Source organism: Micropterus salmoides, unplaced genomic scaffold (assembly GCF_014851395.1).
Source record: "Micropterus salmoides isolate LMB-PRFRI ecotype aquatic unplaced genomic scaffold, ASM1485139v1 Ms_hic_scaffold_11, whole genome shotgun sequence".
NCBI classification, from domain to species: domain Eukaryota; kingdom Metazoa; phylum Chordata; class Actinopteri; order Centrarchiformes; family Centrarchidae; genus Micropterus; species Micropterus salmoides.
The window spans coordinates 30,232,334-30,253,270 of NW_024040152.1; the positions used below are offsets into that span (position 1 = coordinate 30,232,334).

A 20,937-nucleotide genomic window follows, 5' to 3' on the forward strand; every position below is an offset into this window, starting at 1 on the left:
CTGCCTGGTTCATCTGCTCAGTGAACTTTAGCAAAACTTCAATAAAAAAAATTGCGTATTGAATCGTAATCGCAATATCCGGCAGAAAAATCGCAATTAGATTTTTTTCCCCATATCGTTCAGCCCTATCTAGGAGCATGGCTTTAAGATAAAGTCAATAACTTTCGCCGACTGCTGCCTCTTCAGGAGACGGGGGAAAGAGAAAAAAACAAAACAACATAAATACTGCAGCTTGGGTCATCCACATGCAAATTATGATGTGTTATGAGTGTGTGTGTATGTACGTGGGTTACTCATTCTTCTTGTTATGAATCTTAAAGGGACTTTCTTGTAAACAAACAAAAGTTCTAGTAGATTTATGTGTTACTCACCAAAACACATTGCGTATCCTTGAGATCTAACAAATGCATTTCCTTCCACATAAAAGATTTGCACTTGCAAGACCACTTTTTAGGCATTTTAAATCCAGCATTGTTTACATAAGTGTTAACCAGTGAGTTGGAACATTGCAGCTTATTTTGGTCTGTCGATCAATGGAATATTGTGACGCCTATGGTAAGAAAGTGTATTGGGTCACATGCATGTGTGTGTCCTTGTGCGCATTCACAAAATAAACAAACCAGGAATGCACTCATTGAGAAACAGCTCCATAGCAATGCTAGAGGTCTAAAATCCCTCAGGAAAGCTTTAAGCCAGGTCCATATCATGGATACTTTGCTCCAGCAGAACTTTTGCAACACTATCTCCTGTCTGATCCAGCTGTGTTTCAGGGTCCCAACCTCACTGCAACCAACAAACAGTCCTTTAAAGTTAGGTAATGCACTGCAGATCTTTGTTGACCATAACTTGGGCTTGGAATAAGAGATTCAGTTGTTAATTTTAGCCTGTTGTCTGGTCTTTATTACTCATCTTCTCTGGAGAGATGACTGGCTGCACCCAGGCCAGAGATTTGTAATGTGACTTGGAGGACGAAATGGATAGATGTTCTTGAATGGGATGGAATTTGTGTGATGGATGTCTGTGTGTCTCAGTGTACTTTGGTGATCTACAGTCATGGCAGTCTACAGGTCTGAAAAGTGGCCTTGAACCTGAATTCTTTCTAATGGCCAGCAGGGGGAGACTTCACTGGTTGCAAAAAGAAGTCCGATTGCATTGGAGTCTATGACAACATGACCCTAATTCTCTCTTGATTTACTACCCCAGTAAACACTTTTCTAACGAGTTTATGGTCTCAGTTGATAGTTTTAAAGTCTTCTTAAATACAGCGTGATGTTCATTTTATAAATTATTGTCCCCTTTAGAAGAAAAACAGACGATTAAGCAGGGTATGCTTTAAGCTGTGGCTACCTTCTGAGAGAGAAGAGAAGTCGCTACCATGGTGACCTGTCAGTCAGGATAGAGGTAAATCGTATCCACTGCACTATGTACATTTAACTTGCTGTGAACTTGTTTTTGGATGCTTTCAGTGTTTTTGTCTAAGCACTTTGACCCTTTAACAGTGTGTTTTCAGTATAGTTAATTGTAACATTTTGGTTTCCTAAAAATGTTTTGTTTAATGTTCAGTCATAGTAAAAGACACTCTAAGGAATTGGCTGTAAATTTTTTCCTGTAAATATATTCTGTATTAAGTCTGTTTTTTGCTAGCCAAAATTATCATTCTAATTAATATCACAGTTAACATGAATTATGAAGGCACCTTTCTAACAAAGCTAGCTAGCTTCACCATCTCCTCGAAATATGGTGACTTCTGGTTCCAAAAAAACAAGAAGGCGATGGCAAAAATGCTAAACTTCAGGTATCAAAATGGTAGTTCACAAACCAATGGTTGACATCATGTGGCTACAACCACTAATTTTACACTGTCTTTGTCTAAAGTATAACGCTTTAAGGAAGTAGCGTTAAACAGAAAAAGGGAAATGGTTAAAAGAAGAAAGGAAGACAAAAGGGTGACATGAGCAAGGGATCAGTTTGTGGTCAACTTGTATTTAGCAAATCATCCTCTCTTCTTCTTCCCTCCCCATGCCAGTGAGTGATGCTTGGGTGAGGGGAGGGAGGACTGGTAGACACATAGGATAAAGGTTGATAACCATGTTCCACCAATGGAACTCCTTTGATGTGGGTTGTTGTTGTTTCTGTGGGGCTCTGTGCCTGGACGCATCCCCCTCCAGCAGCTGTGCTCTGGACAGCCAGTTTTAAAAGCAGAGAGGGTGAGACGTACTGAGGTGTCCTGAAAGTACACGCGCACGCACGCACACTCACACACAAACAAGCATGACTGAATCTACAAACCTGGCCTTGTACAGGAAAATAAGACTGAGACTTGAGCTATATTTCTGTCCAAATGTGATGTGATCTGCTCATGGTGGACGTGCATTACTAATACTGTAAGTCACAGGGTCACAGTACATGTATATAAACTTACATATACAGTCTCAACACTATCATGCGTTGAACTAAACCTTGTATGTTGAGGGTAATTATGGGCTTATTCTCACAGATGCCATAAAATAATCTATTTATATTCACATAGTGTTCTTTAAATGCACCCATCAACATTTACTTACAAGGTTATACGACTATACCGTTTCATTCACAAGAATAACAAACAGTTCTTAATGAAAAGGCTTGAGAAATTCAATTAGCTTAAATGCACAGTATGTAATTTTCTGCTTCTAGGGGTCACTTACTTTGATGAGAGTTGTTGTCTTCACCACCATTGCCCTTATTGCAGTCTGCTTCTCCTGTTTAGTTTTCATCGTTAAAGAGGTTTTGACCAGAGCCGCTCTGTAGAGCAGTTTGTCCACCGTTTTAAATACACTGTTACCTTGATTAAAATTACGTGTTTCTCTAGGTTAGTAAATTGTTGAAAACATTTGGGATAATGTAAGTACCCAACTCAAAATATATAACATAGGTCTAATTGTTTTAGACATTTTAATGCAGAAATATTATACCAATTATATTACACCTTTTAAAAAAGCTTTTTGGAAACAACATACACATTAGTGCAGCAGTGCAAGGTGCAGGTGCCTCCTACCACCAGTGTTATTGTAATGGGCAGCTCCCTGAACAGCTGAGATAGTGGGTGTAGACATAACAGCAAAGATGAAAGCAGGTTGGAGAGAGATGGTATAAACTTGAGGGGCATGGTAGTACTTAAAAGGGAAGTATGGTGTTGCTGTGCTTCATGTTTCATCCTTTAGGCATACAAGTCATCAGCCTTGAGGAGAAATAGTACCCAGGGCATAGCAAAGGCCCAGATGGATGGGCCGGTATCAGAATGCCAGCCTGTCACTTGCAATGGATTAGTCCACTGAAGGGACTTAGTGGTTTAGCTGCTCGGATGAAAACAAATATGGGTCTATGATTTTGAATCTTTCTGTTTGAGAAATGAGGACAAATTGCCATAAAACTTGTTCTTTAGAGTACTTTCCTCAGAGTTCTCTTTCTGTCTTTTTTTTAACCTACTCCCTCTCCTTCCACTCCCCCTCCCTTTCCTCGCTAGTTCGCTGTGCCTCAGGCAGTTGTGTTCATTAACCCTGGATGTAATTATTTTTGTTTTAGTCTCATATTGCTGACATTTCAACTCAGGGGCTCCTCAATCAGGATTAACCCAAACCGCAAGAAATCACACTTCACAGCCTTTTCTTACAGCAGCGCTTGTTGCCTCCAATTTCAGTCAAATTAAAGGTTTATTTTATTTAGTCGTTTTTTTCACTCAGGCCCTGTACCGTGAGAAAACAAACCAGTCTGCTTGCCTTTGATTTGCTGGTTGCTAGTGGCTTTTTCAGTATCCCCTACTCTCTCTCTTGGTAGGCACAAAGCAGTCCTCTGTGCAGGCGCTGGTACTAAAGATCGAGATCACACAGGTGGTAGCAGTATAACCATCTGCTTTGAAGCAAACTTCTCTCATATATTTGCTTACTGTGCAACATCGGTGTAACAGCAATTCACTTATTCATTTGTGGTCTGATGCTTGTGATTACTGCTTTCTGAAATTCATATTTAACACACTTCAAGCAAAGTGTTCTCACTTAACATTTATACTTTTATACTAGGAGTTTGCCTATAAAATGAACAATGAAGTGAATATAGGTAGGCCTACGTAATGTATTGTTAGCTTGAAATTATATTTGTGTATTTCAGCCCCAGTGTGTAATGTAAATACAGCAGATTTAAAGTAACAATCTAGTGTATACATCTAGTGTATACATGCTTGGCCCTCTCAAAGCTGTGTGTTCCCTCTCTTTGCCTTGGGGGCCTTAAGGTCCACAGGAACCCTCAACTCGTCTTCCTGCCCCTGGGGCACTTAGTCTCAACACAGTAGTAATAAACTCTCATCACTCTGAGTCAGGGGTGTGTGTATGTCAGTCTGTTGCTACAAACGTGTGTGTGTGCAGCAGCAGTAGTCATAGACCAAGCAGTAGTTGTAAAATCTCATCACTTTTAGTGGTCCTCCGGGGGTCCTGGACTCCTCTCGCTGTGTGTGGTTTGACCTGCCATGGCCCTCCAGCCCCCCACATGCCCACTTAGATAAACAGGCAGTAAACACAGGCAGTCCTAGCAGCACTCTCTTCCCCTCTCAGCATATACAAGGCCTACAGATGAAAGGACTAGTTCCCGACACTAATAGCCACTAGAGATTAGCTTCCACCAGCCTCTTCTGGCTCATAATTAAAAGTTCAGCCACCATGTTCATATAGCTTCTAATAATAGTAGAATACATATACACATCTTAGATCACCTGTCCTAAATCTCATAGACATACTACCTTCACCTGAACTTCACACATCAGCCCTAACTGCTGCAAAAAAGCAACACACCTGGGCCTGGTCAGCTTGCTCAGCTAAATAAGGGTTAAATAAGTGAGCACATCTGCTTTGATATGCTGTGTGAATAGAAGCCACAGCCACGACTCCATGATAAATGCAGGCCCTGGTTACATGGGCTGGCTGAAGTTAAAAGTTTTTAATAGCTTATCAGGCTTGCACGCATATTTGAAAATGAGCATATTGATGTTAGGCCACAAGGTTTGCCATGTGAAGTTGTTAGTGATAATTTTAAATCGGGCTTGTGCAATAACATGGTTTCTGATAACACAAAAATTTTCTTGGTCGGTCTTGGTCTGGGGAGTAAATGTGTGGTGTGGATTTTAACCAAAGAGGAGAGGTCTTAGTCTACATTCTTCCACTGTGTGGGGGTTTAGGTAATGCCAATAAACAGACTATTGACCAGCTGTGGTTCAGAGATGGAGATATCTTGCTCTAGCTATTGTTGGCACTATCTAAACTAGTGTAATATGTCAAATCATTATCATTATAATAATTATGCATCTACCATAGTAAAAGACTGTGTTTTGAAGATAACTTTAAGGGTTAATTATTTAAGCTATACTCTGGGTCAGAGGGTTAGAACAGCTTCTCCTTTCCTACTCTCACATTACATTCCTTTAAATGGCGTGGGCCACCAATTCTCAAGGTTTGATACTGTGAATTTCATGAGTCTAGACAGAAAACATCAAGTTTAAGATTTCCATGGAGACATTCATGTTGGGCTTTTTTGGATCACCTTGGGATTTGTCCCGTCTCCATGGCCAAATATGTCATCTCCCCTTTTTTAATCAGCCGACAGATGTCCAGAAGGAAGGGAGATGGATTGTTGGCGAGCTGGCCTTTGCTGCTCTCACTGTCTGCAGCGTTTCAGCATTGCATGTATAAGAAATGGTGCTGTGGTGTTACGAGATGAACAACAGTCTACAGAATAAGTCCAGTGTTAGTTACGCTGTTCTTAGTTCTGCCTGACAGCGGTATGTGGGTATTGTGTGCATTAGACAGCAAGAGGGAGGCAATTGGACCAAGAGGGGTTCTTTGTCCCACTAGATGTAGACTGTGTCCTGAGGATAACTCTCAGATTAGAGGTTGAAGGATAAGTGCAACCTCTCTGGCAGCTGCTGTTGCTGCTGCTATTCTGCCTTCAGAGACTTGTCCTTCCTCTCTCCTTCTCTTCTGCTCTTCCTTCCCATCCCCATATATCTTTGCCTTCCCTCCCTCTTTCATTTCTCCTAACCCACATCTTTATTCCCATAATTTCCTTTCCTTGTCCCTTCCCCTCCTATGCGTTATTTGTCCCTATCATCCCCCCCTCTCCTCCCTATCTGTCGTGCTGGTCTGCAATAAGCCAGTCTGGGGAACATTTCAAGTGTGTTTAGAGTAGCTGACTCATCACTGCTTTTGTGCCATGGTTTGTTAATTTAGGGCAGCTGATAGTAGTTTGGACTGCCTGTGTTGCAGGTGGCCCAAGCATTCTTTATTTGTGTGTGCGTGCACAAGTACATGTCTGTTTGTGTGATGTCTGACTGTATTCAGTACAGCTCTGATGGGTATAAACACCTCTTCCTTATCATCAGTGTGTGTGCAGACATGAGTGACATCTTCCAAAAACATGACGCAAACTCTGCCTTTACTCTGCTGTCAGTGAGGAGTGTTCAAGCCATGGCCTCATTCAGCAATGACTAATTACAGGCCAAGGATGCAAAGGAGCTCTTCCTCTGAAGAGTCAGGGCGCACACACGTGCTTGCATACACACATAAAACTATATGTCCTACGTGAGCTATCATGCTTATCTGTCATCTAGACTCATGGAATTTGTAACAGAGTTTCATGCAATAGTTAGGGTGTGGGGGTTAATCGACACACCAGTGAGAGAGCATTAATCTCTCCCTGTCGGTCCTAATCCACACAGAAAGACCTGCTATATCAGTTTAACGTGACCTTACTCAAACACAAGACCTTTTATGAGTCTAAAAAGCCTTTTATAATCCTCCTCGTTACTTTGCTAACATGTCTTGGAATATTTTTCTCCATCTGCTAAATTCGAATTGTTCAGTTTTGTAATCATCCAATCTCTGTTTGAGGCCATCCCTTTTAGTGTTGACACCGCAGTGACCCCCTTCCTGGATAAGGAAATCCAGCCAATCAGAACTAGTGTTTCATCGTATTTTACACCCCTTCCATCCTTCTATCCCTTTGTCCCTGCATCATAGCTAAAATAGCTCATCCTGAAACCATTAGACCAAATTGCTAAATGGTTCAAATGTGCAACCACTTAAGGCTATGTCTTTAAGAGGAGTAATCTTCAATCTACTGTGGCAAGCAAGAAGAGGATGAGGTGGATATTGGGAGCAGGAACTGAGAGGGACCCACAGAAACTGAAACTGAGAAAAATAGAGATAGAACGAGAAGGAGTTAAGAGATATTGGCTGTTTAGAATAAACATCTCCCCACTACTGACGCCCAGGCACCTCTGAAGAATAATACTTGCAGAGACCCAGAGGCACTAGCAGAATCAGCTGATCCAGTGGCAATCATGCTGCTATGTTCCTGTTGTTCCTGCTATGTTGCTTATTAAAACCATAATCATTCATTTTAATTGAATTTATTTTGACACACTCTCACTTGTCATGAGAAAATACAAATTCCCTCTATGGATTCTAAACTTTTCTCAACACTTGCTATTGTGTAGGTTTTCCTAAGAAGAAATCCTCTAAAATTACAGGAAATGATGCACCCCCTCCCCCCCATTTCTGGCAGCAGCAACAATGTTTTCTTTGGAATAAATATAAGAACCCAGTAGCTAACATGAACAGTAATGAACAGAACATCCAAGGAAAAAAACATTTAAATGCTGGTTATGTCCTTTTATTGATCTCTGAGGAGCACAGTGCAAAAGTTCCTCATCAGTGACCGCTTATTACCCAAGATGTTGCCAAAATAGAAAGAGTATTTAAAATGAACTTGACCTCAGTCGTGGACCAAACAGACAAATTGCCTGAAGATATGCTCAGACCAATTGACTGTCATGTCAGACAGCCAGACCAGTAGAAAGGTAGATACAGTACACAGTCAGGCAAACCAAAGGAGAGGATCCATTGCATATTGCCGTGCAAACATCAAATTTTTCAGTGTTGCATTCCCAGCTTCCTGAGTGACCCCAAATCTCAGCCAGAGGACTTTGATCTGTCATTGAGATCATTACTAAGTCTACTGAACTGACAAAAGGCCAAGCTGAAAGACTGAGGGAACAGAGAGGTGGAGAGACCTGAAGGTAATTGAAGACAGGATCTTGTCCTCAATTGTCCCGCGTGCTCTCCAGAAAGTTGAAGGCTGTGGAGAGAGCTGAAGAGGATGACTGGAGAAGATGGGGTTGGACATCCACCATCAGGCTGTTTGTCGTTTGCAAACAACAGCTGGATCATGAACCTGGTCAGCTTGAAGATGGATACAGAAAATAGGAGAGAGATATCAGTAAAACGAAGATAGAATAAGCCATCAGCTGGGTTTAAACAAATACAAAGGGGTATTCTATAACTTAAAACATAAGAAATAACATAACAAGAAGAGCTGAATAGATTAGTTACAGCTTATCTTTTATTTGTTGGTATACTTTTTCTGTCTACCATCAAATGTCAGCCATGATGTGTAATGATGAAAACGATAATATCACATAATAAAACACCATTTAATCATCTTGTAACCATCATAATGGATTCATGTTTAACAAACATTTTAGAACCTCCAAAGTCACTTTTGAAATGTTGTGCAATTATATTGGATCAGTTTTTGGAATCCACATCAGATACATCTGGAGTTTCCAAAGTGTCCCAGAGAGAAAAACAAATTATAGAAGATTGGAAGCTGCTTGTTTGCAAAGAGTGAAATATTTCAAGCTTTAAATGTGATTATATCAACAAAATTACAAAAACAGTCACTTAAAAATGACTGTAAAGCAACAGCAAGTGTTCTTTCTCAGACATCATGCTTGAGGTTTCCTGCTCATCTGCATATAACAGTATATTACATATTTATTTTCTGCACGGTGCTTACTTTGATTTGTATGCATCTGAAGCTTATCTAAAGATAGACCCACACTAGTATTGTTCCTGTTTTTCAATTGCATAACATCATTATGGACATTGTTAGTCTCATGAGTATAAAAAAACATTGCAATAAAGTAAACTCCACATTTTTTTAATTTGCATTAAGCCTTTCTATTTTTTATATAAAAATACTTGGAAAGAACAACGTTAAATTGCCTGATTCCCCCTCTCCTCATGACAAACGAAGAGAACTCAGCTTGAACTGTAGAGAAAGCCCATGAGCCAGCTGAATGATAGCAGCGATAAGGAGTTTTCAAGGTAACTATGCAAAACTGAAACTGTCTGTGGGAAAGCAGCAGCAGAAGCAGAAGTCTGTTTATTTTAATGAGCTCAGAAGTGTCTCTCCTGTTCCTCTTACATTACAGTGGGGCTCATTTAGAGTTCACACAGTGCACTGTATGTCCATGATGGATACGGTAATGATACATTAATGCAATCAGGACCCAAGTCTGTTTTGTCTCTCATTAAGAAGGCTAGCTGTCTTGCTGACAAGGGCCAGGTCACATTTGGTCTTGACTTTAAGCATTTTCCTTCTGTAAGATTTGATGTGAGGAGGCAGAAAGACAGTGTATTTTTGTGGGCATATCAAAGAAATGGTGTAGGAGAGAGACGATAGGAAGAGAGATACCAGCTGGTAATATCCAAATCAGGGCTGCTTGGGTTTCAGGAAGTTTCAGCGGGGGCACAGGCACCAATTGTGCAGTGTCTGTTTGTCTTTTCAACACCATGAGAGTGGATGTGGATTTATGAAGGCAAGGAATCAACTAGAAGAGGGATATGTTTGGCTATGAAGCCGCTTATCAACATACAGAGCTCTACAGAGCTGCTGTTATGCTGATTTAAACCCCTCATCTGGCCTCACTAATGGTCCACAGTGCATTCTAGGAATGTGCATAAGTAAATTTTTCCATGGTCAGATATTTAGCGTGTGTTGTATTTTATGCAATTTAAGACAAATCTGTAGAATTTGTTCACATTATAGACAAAAGCAGAAACCGAGACAATCACGTGTCAAAGGTTATTTTAAATGTCAGCCTTTGTTTGCCTGTGCCAGGTGTAATTCAGATCTTACTCAGCCTGAGTTATATCTTAATATTATTGAAATCACATAATCAAATATGAAATTACTTTTTTTTGCATAGTGACATGCACACCTATACATACACGGGGAAAGGGTTGCTACTGTTGAGTCAAGCACCAGGAAAAAGCAAAGGCAAAGCTCTTGAGTGGTCTTTTCTGCATTTGAACATTAGCCTAGGAAATGAGTCACCAAACCCAGCAAATACAGCTCTGTGCTCACAACAATGCATAACCACACATGTACACGCGTCGGCATGCACGCTTTCTACACGCATACATGTTATTTATCAGTGTGCATACAGTAAATGCATGTACATACAGTTTTGAATTATGTAGTGGATGTATGTGCATTCATGCATGTAATGTAGACACACACACACATGCTTTTACTGCTTATCCAAACTTGGCTGTATGTGAGATATCCGGTTCATAGGACTTTGCATGTATGGAGACTTACTGTAGTCATGTCATAAATCATACATATCCATGGCCAAATTCTGAGGCCTACTCACTTATCATGTAGATTAGGAAAATGACTTTCTCATCGTCAACTGTTTTATATGTTCGTTCCATTTATGCACTATATCTCTGTCTACTCTGTCTTTGTCTTTCTCATTTTTTTCTCTCTCTCTCTCTCTCTGAATGTTTGTCAGTGGTTTTATGTATTTTAGGTGTTTCTCTGCTTCTGTCACTCCAGCTTTCTCTGTGTCTGCCCTTCATTCACTCCCTTGCTGGCTGAATCACTCTCCAGCTTTCTTCCTGCCTATTACTGTTACTGTACCCACAGCCATAGTCAACCTTTACGAGGTGGGTCTAGCCTGTCAGCTGCAGGCTACCGCAGTTGGGCCGTGTTGAAAGACTCACACGCACACACACACGCACTCTCACACACACACTTACGCAAATATGGGTGTATTCTCTTATACCGGCATCCAGTGCAGAGAGCTGTATGGGCCCAGAGTGAGAGCAGGCTTTCCGTAGGCCAGGATCTGTTTCCAGTCAAACCTGCCTGTGTCCTTCCTGAGCCCCTGGGCTCCTGTGGCGGCATTGCCCCCGGGCCGCTGGGTCACAGCACGGCAGGGGAACAGCAGTACAGTGAGTGTGTGTATGTGTGTGTGTTTTTTCACAGTCCCACTGCACACAAATGAATGAAATAAAAACACTTCCTTTTGTTCACAAAGAGACATATGCACTTCTATCATACGCAATTACACACACACACCATTTACTGTACACACTGTTCCTTGCACCCACCCACACACAGCTGAGTCCCTTTTCAGCGGTGTCAACAGCTCTCTCTCTAGCACACACTCTCTCTCTCTCTCTCTCTCACTCACTCACTCACTCACTCACTCACTCACTCACATACAATCTCACACACACACAAACACACACTCTCGCACATACACGCACATATACATTCATAGTCACAGACACTCACACCAGTAGAACACCTGTCGGGCTGTATGGCTCGCTCCAGGACACCTTCGAGTCATGAGCTCATCGGAAAAGCAATTAAAGGCAGCGTAGGCCCCGCACGCTGGCGTAATGTTTTGTTTTGCTACTTGGCTTCGAAATTAACCAAACCTGTCAGAAGTCATCTGGCTGACGCGGGCTGGGCTATATTTATTTATTTTCTGTTGGAGAAGCTGGACGCAGGGTCCCAGCGCTGCCTCACGTCCAACAATGAAGCGATTCTGAGGGGGCGATTAGCTGGCTTGAACATGAATCCTCTCCCGTCTGTCTACCTGGGGGGGTGGATGGTGAGCGCCTCCCACCTCTCTTTGCCTGTCTGTAACTCTTGTGGTGGGGGTCATGGCCCTGTAGTTGGGAGGTTGTGCCCTCTGTAACCCCAATCAGGGCTTTGGTCTCCACTGTGGGACTTGGTTTTGAACTTGCACTGACCTAACCGCTCCCAGTTTATTGAATTTCATGCTTGCAGTGACTGAACAAAAGCAGATTTTGCATTCAAAATGTTAATGTATAAACCACGTAACCTGATAAAAAGACAATACGAAGACAGAAAGATGTGTGGCTGATAGATTACAGGGGCTGTCGGACCAAAAAAAAGAAGGAGACTGACAGAAGAACCAAGACAGGGCTTAAAGGTTAGAGACCTTCTCTCAGTCTGGTCTAATGCTCTACTGTAGCCTCAAGCTGTGAGCAGCCTAATGTCAGACACCCGTAAAACAACACCAGCAGCCCAGTGCTCTCTTTTAACTCAACTGGTCTTAAGCCACTGAAGAAAAAAAAAAACACCTTTGACATTAATAGGTTCACTGTGAGTGAGTCAAGGTAAGTGTGTCTTCACCGATGCCTGCACATACAGTCTGCGGTTGTACGTATTTTCAGAATCTAGGCTGCTGAGCAGTTTTCTGGTGTTTTCTTGAGGAATCATTTAGGAAGTAAGGAAAATACTTCTGTTATCATTGTCATCACTTTCTGTAATTACCCATATGCCACCCTGTTAGAGCAGAGAAAAACAACAGTTAGCCTGCTGCCGAGGTCGCCCTCCACGCATGCCAGGCCATTTCATGGTGCTGCAGGCTTCAAAGGAGGTGTCACTCTCCTGCAGTTATGTCAACACAATGATGAAACAAGAAAACACAGTGCGGCTGGTAAAGCCTTGCTCTTCAAAGCCAGGTCAACATATATTTAGTTTCTGTGTCACTGTCAAAGTGGCAGAGAGAGAGAAAGAATTGTTTGGTCTGTTAATCTTAAAAAGAGAGCTTTTTGAGTGGTGTTGTGATGTATCAAAATAGTCATGGAAATCATTGGCAGAAGCCAAACAGACATGACACACAGCCACAATAAGATGACAGCGGCTAGCACAGCACTTGCCAGTTACTTCAGCTTACTTATTATTTAAGCAACCAACTTGCTAGACTTTCATACACTCAACAGGTCAGCTTCATTCTTCTGATGTTGAGACAATTGTGTTATAATGGAAACTCACATGTGTGGTTACATGTTTTTGTTTATTGTATTTGTCCACACAACCTTTAATAAGATGTCCTAAGATGAAATCGGGTGTCTCCCCCAAGTTGACCATTTTCTATTTTCTTTGTGGCTATTCCACCTTAAGTTTAGACTGAAAATAGCTGGTGACAGTATAGTGTGCCTCAGGGCTGTATTGGCTTTAATACATATTGATGCTGTGCAAAGACCACAGCTAAGCTGCTCTGGTTGAGAGAGTTATCTCCAATTAGGCATTTTATATCGTTTTATTTGCTCATTCATCTCTGTAATAACTGTTAAATAAACAATCCATCTACTAAGTTTTACGATTTATTGCGCTATGACTCATTTCTGCTGAATGTGCTTTGTCGTGCTCAGTGCATCCCGTAGACCACAATTTAGGGTCAATTTATTGAATACATCTTCTCTACTCAGCCCATTCCCAGCCTTTTGGGTCCTATACTGCTCATGCTGTTCTGGGCTATGATGAAACCACTTGAAGTCGGGCCCCAGCACTACAGCCACAGCCAAAGCCTATTAAGCAGCCGCACTGTGGTATAGGAGTTCAAGCCACAGGGCTGAGGTTATGATTCTTTGTCAGGAGGAGGGGTAGAGAGGTGGATGTAGGATGACAAGAAAGGGTGGAGGTATGGTTTCATAAGGAAGGGTGAAGAGGGGTGAAAGAGGATAAAGAGGGGCATGGAAGGATGGAAGAAGGGGAAGTAACAGAGGGACTTGGAGGGAGAGGAGACAAAATGTAACGGAGAGGATGAAGATACAACTGAACAATTAGGTATGGCATGGTTTAGGACAGAAATGAACCCTTGCCAGTAAGGCTATTGTTAGGGAGAGAAGGAAGCCCAGAGGTGTAGATAGATAGGGAAATACTTAAGAGACAGAATGATAGAAGCAACGGAAAGTAAAGAAAGTAGAAAAATAGATGAAGAAATGTGAGTTTGACTTGATCCAATGAGAAAGTTTCCCCTTTGCCCAGAAAGGATCTAGTGCCTGTATTAAACCTTAGCTCAGGATTAAAGTATACCTGGTGAATAAAGATCAGACACCATATAACCTCATATTGTAGATGCACACACACAGTTCTGGCACACACACATTTTACTTCGCCCATGCTCTCAGTCATACACATTTACATTGCACTGCAAACACACACAGGCTCACAGGCCACAAATCACTGTAAGTTGTAAAAGTGAAGCAAATTAGAGCAGTTTTATTTGCATTGTTCACAGGGAATAATGGACCAAGCAGTAGTTCCTGCCAAGCTAAAGAGCTGGTGTAACAGAAATGTGAGTGCGTGTGTTGAGGGAGAGTTTATAATTGTGCTTTTTTCATGCTTTAGAGACACTAAAATGTTAGGCAAAGCAACAAGCAATCAGGCTTTGTCAGAGGTGAAATACACATACACTTACACATTCACACTTACATACACAGCGTTGCCTCGGGGCCTGAAACAGAAGACCGGGGCCTTGTCCAAAGCTCCATTAAACTGCTAAAAGTCCTTCTAGAGCTGAAACATCCTCCTATCGTCATGCTGGGACATTCCACGGCACGCCAGAGACCTTGCGCTAATCCTGCAGGCATGGGAGTCATTATTGATAGGATCCTAATGCATTACCTCAGGGCCCGCTTATTGTTGGTGAAGATTATTATTTAAGAGTAAACCAAAACCCAGAGAAAGGCTCGTGTTTCATAGAAATTTATCAAAAGAAAATGTTATTCTTGGCTTAGTGGGATACCACTTTGAACAGCGCAATTGAAACAAACTATGCTCCTTGCTGCACTCCAACAAGCAGGCTTGATACCCACCAGCAGGTCATTAGGACACAGTGTAAACTGCGCGGGAGTGGAAGAAACTGACACTCAATCTGAGCAGATTTTCCTTAAGTCACTTTGACTCATTGGTCATTACCGTACATTGATTTCAGTGATTTGTATCGATGTACCTCCTACTTTGTAGAAATAATTGCAGCAAGAGCATCGGAATATTTTTGTCTATGTGAGTTCAGATAGTTTCCACTTTAGTCAGTTATTCTGTGCATCTCTCTGGATCCTGTTGAATTGTGTTGATCACTGACATTTGCTAATGTCAAACCACTGCTTGAATGCCTTGAAACAACTGGTCTGAGTTTGCGAGCAGTCATTTTGATTTTGAAAGGCAAGACAGATGTACATTATATCCTTTCCTGTTAGATTTTTATGTTTGGAAGAACATGACATTAATCATGGCTTTGATTTTCTTTGTCTTCAGAGTTGGGCTATTAAACCTCTGTTTGTGTTTTTGTGTTGTCCAGGTGCAGTCCTGCTGGTCAGTGTCCAGGGCATAGCTGTCAATGTGGACCCAGTCTTCTGTACATGGCTGTTGTACCAACCTCACAGAGGGAGGGAGGGCCGGCAACAGCAGCAGGTACCTGATCATCTATCACGTTCTCAGACAAAGTCATTTCTCTTTCTGGACCTTGGCGTTAACATTTACATGGTTTACTTGTAATTTGTGTTAATAAAGTCCCTGCAGCATATTCTGCTGTTGCACTCAAGTTGCTCCGGATAAGAGCCTGAAGCGAATTTAAATGTCTCCCTCCCTCCTTCTTCTGTGACTTTTCTTTCCCAGTTACCTTTTTCCATGTGCTCTGCTCCCTGTCTTCCATCCAGTCTCTCTCTATTTATTTGACAGGGGTCATGGTGATGGTTATGGACATTGAATGCTCTGTGCCCACATTACACACGCACACACACATACACACATGCAGACATGCTCAGTCTGATTGCCTGGGATATAGCCCAGGTTCACCCCATAAAGGCACATAAATATATATATATAGTATAAGAAAGTATCATATTGGAATACTTCAGATGTTTGGGGTTTGTTTTAATTTTTTCATTGTTTTTTTTTTACAACATGTTGCTCTGTTTCATGCCTCCTGCAGTTTGGAAAGGCTGTCGGCATGCATGTGTGTTTGACAGACAAAGAGAGAGGGAGTTAATTGCACCAACTCCTTACTCTGGAGGTACGGGGGTAAACAGATGTTAGGAGTTGAACTGTAGCCAGTGTGAAGGCTGTGAACGTGTTTGTGCCTGTGTTCATGTGTGTGTTTTTGTAAGGCCATCTAGCTCAGCTGCCTGTCAGGGCCACTTTTCAAGGGCCTCCAAGTGAAGGCCGGATAACAGACTGTGAAGGACAGAGGAGAGGACACCGACTGGTAGGGTCAGGATGGCAGGAAATGATGAGAGAAGAGGTACTTAGAGCAGAAAACAGGACAATGAAGGGAACATTTAGAGGGATGGACAAAGGAAGGAGGACGTATGTGTGACATGAGGAGTAGAATGGGAAGGGCTTTGGTAGTACAGAGGAAAGAGAAGTGGAAAAAGGCACATGAAAAGTTGATGGGAGGAAGAGAAAATAAGCGAAAGCACCACAGAGAAGTTGATTCACAAACAATAGACAGGGAAGGCTCATGGGAATATGATAGAGTGCAGAGGGAGAGATATGAAGAGGTGAGAAGGACCATGGAGGGACAGATGAAAACACCAGGGAATGGGTTATGGTAAGAAGAGTATGGAACAAGGAGGAGACAACAGAAAAGGGGACAGCACAGGACTGTATGGAAAATGTGTGCAGGAAGGAGAGGGAGGTGAAAATGAAAGTACCAGAACAAGCGGGGATAACACAGGAGAAATCATAGAAGTACAGGGAGATGGTAGGAAAATGAAGAGAAAGGTAATATGAGGAAAAAAGAAGGTTTAGAACCAAGCAGGCATTTGCCTTTGCTGTTTTTCACCCTCACCCACCCCAGTGTGTGTGGTAGAAGAAGTTAGCTCATACTATGTCATCCACCAGGAATGAGTGGTGGACACTGGGTAAGGTACCTGTTTTTAGCATAGAGTATTAAAATGTGGCCAGGAACATATTTTCTATGAAGTGTATAAACTAATTTCTATAATTTTTTAAGCCATTTTGCATTTTTCTCTGACACGTGAACCAATAAAACATTAAAATTAATAGTTTTTTTTCTATAGTATTTTAGTGTCATGTTCACTCTATAAATAAGTATTTGAGTTTTTGGGGTTTTTATTTTGTTCAAACTTGCATTTGTTGTTAAAGCCTCCAATACAGTTGTTTGTGTATACTATGGGTGTATTTTGGAAATGCCTTTCTAATGAAACAGTATTTTTAACATTCTCTTAGCAGATCTTCAACAGCCACTAATATGATTTTCAAGTCAAACCTGACTTTGGGCAGCTAACTTACTACCTACTGGCCTACATTATTTCATTCACCCTATTTTAAGTTGCAAAAACCTAGGAAGGATTTGGCATCATACCTCAGTCAGTAGTTTCAAATACTAATGTAATTTAGGGGCCCATTTTTAATCTTACCACAACCAGTCTTTGGGTCCCGACCCAGTCACTGAAAAACAAGTGTGTGTGTGTGTGTGTGTGTGTGTGTGTGTGTGTGTATTTGTGCATGTGTGTGTGCGTGCGTGCATGTTTACACAGGCTGCAGTACGTGGTTGGCCTGTGGCCTTATGCAGCTACATCATAGCCTAGTACTGCTGCTGGCTGATGCTAATGGGGTTTCCTTATTTCAGACCAACCTTCCACTCTTCTGTCTTTCAGCCATCTCACTGCCAGCCAGGATGCGCGTGTGTGTGTGTGTTTGGCCTGCTAGCAGCATGGGAGACAGCTCAAAAAAAACAGGGAGCTGTCACTAGTCCTTGTTGGTCTTGGAGGCCTCTGTTGTGTTCCATTGCATTTTTCTTTTCTCTTTCTTTCTCTGCCTCCCTTTCTGTCATGCATTGCATTATACATTGTGTCTCCTGATTAACCTACATCTTAAAAGCTGTCTAAAGTTGTCTCTGGGTCATGGCCTTTCTAACACAGAACAACATTTGAATCACGTGTGCTGTTAGACCTGGTAACATTCTCTTATTTAAGGACTGAAGGAATGCATCTTCAGTGGAAATGCATACATGCTACAATAAAACATCATATTTCCTTCCTCATTGGTGCTCAGTCATGCTGTGATGTCATTGCAGACTCCAGGTTCAGTTCCTCTGGCAAAGAGGAGAGAGGACGAGGTGTCCGTAGGGAGCACACCACTTGCCAAACAGCCCTCCAATCAGGCGTCAGACTATGCCAGCAGCCCCGTCAAAACCAAGACAGTGACAGGTAGGTTTACCAACTCCAAACTGTGTCGTAGGTGTAATACTGAAGATATTGTGACAATGCACACCATACAATAAGATTACAATAAATCAGTCCAGCATTTATGCAAATAAAAGGAACAGGTTTAGTCTCAGGTTCAGCAAAAGATCATCTCCCAAGCGTTTGTTTTCAGATGTGTTTTGTGTTAAGATTAATATATAAATGAAAACTGCAATGGCATTTACTTCTCCCTTGATAACCGCCACTGTTTCTTTGTTTAAGGATATGGTTTTCCAGTGGTGGAATAACAACAATTTACTGTATTTAACCTTGTTTCTATGCAATGAATCCATGTTACTAAGTTGTTACATAACACACTACTGCTTGCTGACACCTGAGTGAACCCGTCTCTCAGAGGACACCACATATCCAGGCACATCCTTCTCTGTTTTCCTCCTCTGGTAGTATTACTGTGGGTTCTGGATGCCCAGAATAGATGAGTGGCTTGGCCGTGGGTAGTCTTCCTGTATGCCAGTTTTCCACTTTCTGGGACCCCCCATGTCCAGAACAAACACGTTCAGTGCACATACACATGCACACACAAATCCACCAAATGCATGCACATGTCAGCCCACACACAAATGCAGGCATGTACATACAAATAGGCAGGTTTATACATGTAAACACCTGTGCATGCCACACACACACATCCATGTAGCATTGCTAAGGTCCTTCATTAGGACCTTTCCAGAATTTTCCCAATCGATACTGTCTCTAAGTAGGAAACTCTGAGCCCTTTGGAGAGTGGAGAGATAGACAGATTGGAGAAACAAAGGGGAGGAGGACTGAGATGAGGGAGGTTAGATGCAGTTCCAGCCTGGATGTGACTGCTTGCACCAACAGTATCCGTAAGCTTTAAGGTTATTGTTGATGGTGGCAGGACAGGTGAGGGAGGGATTTAGTTACTGACAATTCATCAAGTGTACAAATACAGTGCAAAAACCCCATGTGGTAGGATATTCATCAGTTGGAGGGATCTGTTTGATGGACCTTAGGGATATTGCATGGGGATCACAAAAACCAACCTGCAGCACATAATGCGCCCACACAACCTTATTCGTACATACTGTATAGTACACGTGTTCTCTTACGCTCCTACCTGGGAGGATGGCTGGAGCAGTCACTCTGTTTAGGAGCTGTCCATGACATAGCACAGAGCCTCACTGACTGCAGAAATGGTTTTCATTTACTACTCACATGGTGTAGTTATGAACCTAATAGCCCAGCTCCTCTCTCTCATGTTCCCCCTATAGATATTTAATTAATGTGATCCAATGGAACGTCTTGGCTAGCTTCATGTAACTGAATTAGTTGCAGAGTTTAAAAAACGAATAAATAAATACATTAAAAAGTCTTCCCTCTCTACTGTTTGACTCTCACAGTGTTTCGGCTCCAGGTCCTCTAAACACTTTAACGGTTGAAACATTCTCTGCCAAAGCATTGCAGTGACGAGTCAAGGGAAATAAGCAAGTGGTTGTTTGTCTTTTTTTCTTCTTTTTTAAGTCCCTGGGAAATGTGTTCCCAACAGGAGTGATGAATCCCTGTTTTCGGTGAAGTCATCCTGTAGCTGTAAATAACATTGCATGTGTATGACGTTTCCCCATGTCAAGTGTTTTGATAGGAAAAATGCTCCTTTGACATTTCAGAGTCTAAAAAAAGGCCATTAGGGTTCTTTCTTTGCTCGCTTTAAAAGCTCACAGCTGAAAGGTCACGCTGCCTTTTCCTCCTGGTTTTCCCTCTGTTCCTTGTTTCATCCAATCTGCTCTAATGGCTTTTCCATACCGCAGCATCTTTGCTTACTCACATCTCAACAGTATATTCTCTCATTAGGGGTCGTCGATAAACAGCCACCTTGGCTCCAACTCTGCACACAAACCTGAATCAGGCTGTAGCTTGTCAGCAGCACTCAACTAGCTAACTTTTTGTTTTTCTGTCTTGCCAGCTGTCTGTTTGTCTTTCTGTTATGTTTTTCTCTTTTTTCTTGTGCTCTTTTTTCTTTCGTAGTCATGCTGTCTGCATTTTTGTCATTCTTTCTTCCACCAGGTGTTTCTAAATGACTGTAAACAAAGCCTAGGCTGGATTTTAGAATTAACCGATGACACATACTTACATCTACACACAGTGTGTTGGCTGTTGAAATGTTAAGTGGTCAGCACATCTGGCCTGAAATTGTGTCTGTTGGAGTGTTTAGTGTTAGACCTGTTTGTATAAGGCATCTCATTGTTGGGCTACATTAGTTGGTTAGAAACATATACTGAGTCAGACTCAAGCTCTTTCTTATCCAAATATTTCTCTTGTGAAGTGAAAACAAGACATTGGTAACTAGGTGCTGGTACCGTATTTTTTTGAAATGCAACCCTCTGTACGCCCCCACTCCAAAACTCTCCGTCAGAATAGAGCTTGTAAGTAAATGAATAGCATCTTCTGTGGAAATTGCTGCGGTGTTACAGGAGTAGATGAAATGAAAAGTTACAAATTGTTTCCGGGAGCAATCAGAATAAGAAAAGGGCAGAAGCATTTAGCGCTTGTGGTTTTAATCATGGTAAAAACAATAAGCCTCCCTGCTGTCAGAAAATCTTGATAGACTACAGCTCAGCACTACAGAGGAGCTTACAGCACAGCAGGTACTCTGTTTCCTTCATCCCACAACCCTTGTTCACCTGATCCTTGTTAAATAATAATTCTTCCTTCCTGAACTTAACTATTTTGTTTCTCTGTATGCAAAGATGACTTTATGTATTGA

The 20,937-nt window shown here is 41.8% G+C and overlaps 1 protein-coding gene across 5 annotated transcripts in view; it reads left to right on the forward strand.

The window, feature by feature from the left end:
• The window catches only part of LOC119898078 (vacuolar protein sorting-associated protein 13B-like), a 323,319-nt gene that overhangs the window by 115,715 nt on the left and 186,667 nt on the right, over nucleotides 1-20,937 (forward strand). For all 5 annotated transcript variants that reach the window (XR_005443479.1, XM_038712226.1, XM_038712228.1 and 2 more), the window contains 2 exons: nucleotides 15,284-15,396; nucleotides 18,026-18,158. Coding sequence is in view for 4 of the 5 variants with exons in the window: in XM_038712226.1 (XP_038568154.1) it covers nucleotides 15,284-15,396; nucleotides 18,026-18,158 (246 nt within the window). In the remaining variant the exon portion in view is untranslated. The remainder of the gene's footprint in view (nucleotides 1-15,283; nucleotides 15,397-18,025; nucleotides 18,159-20,937) is intronic.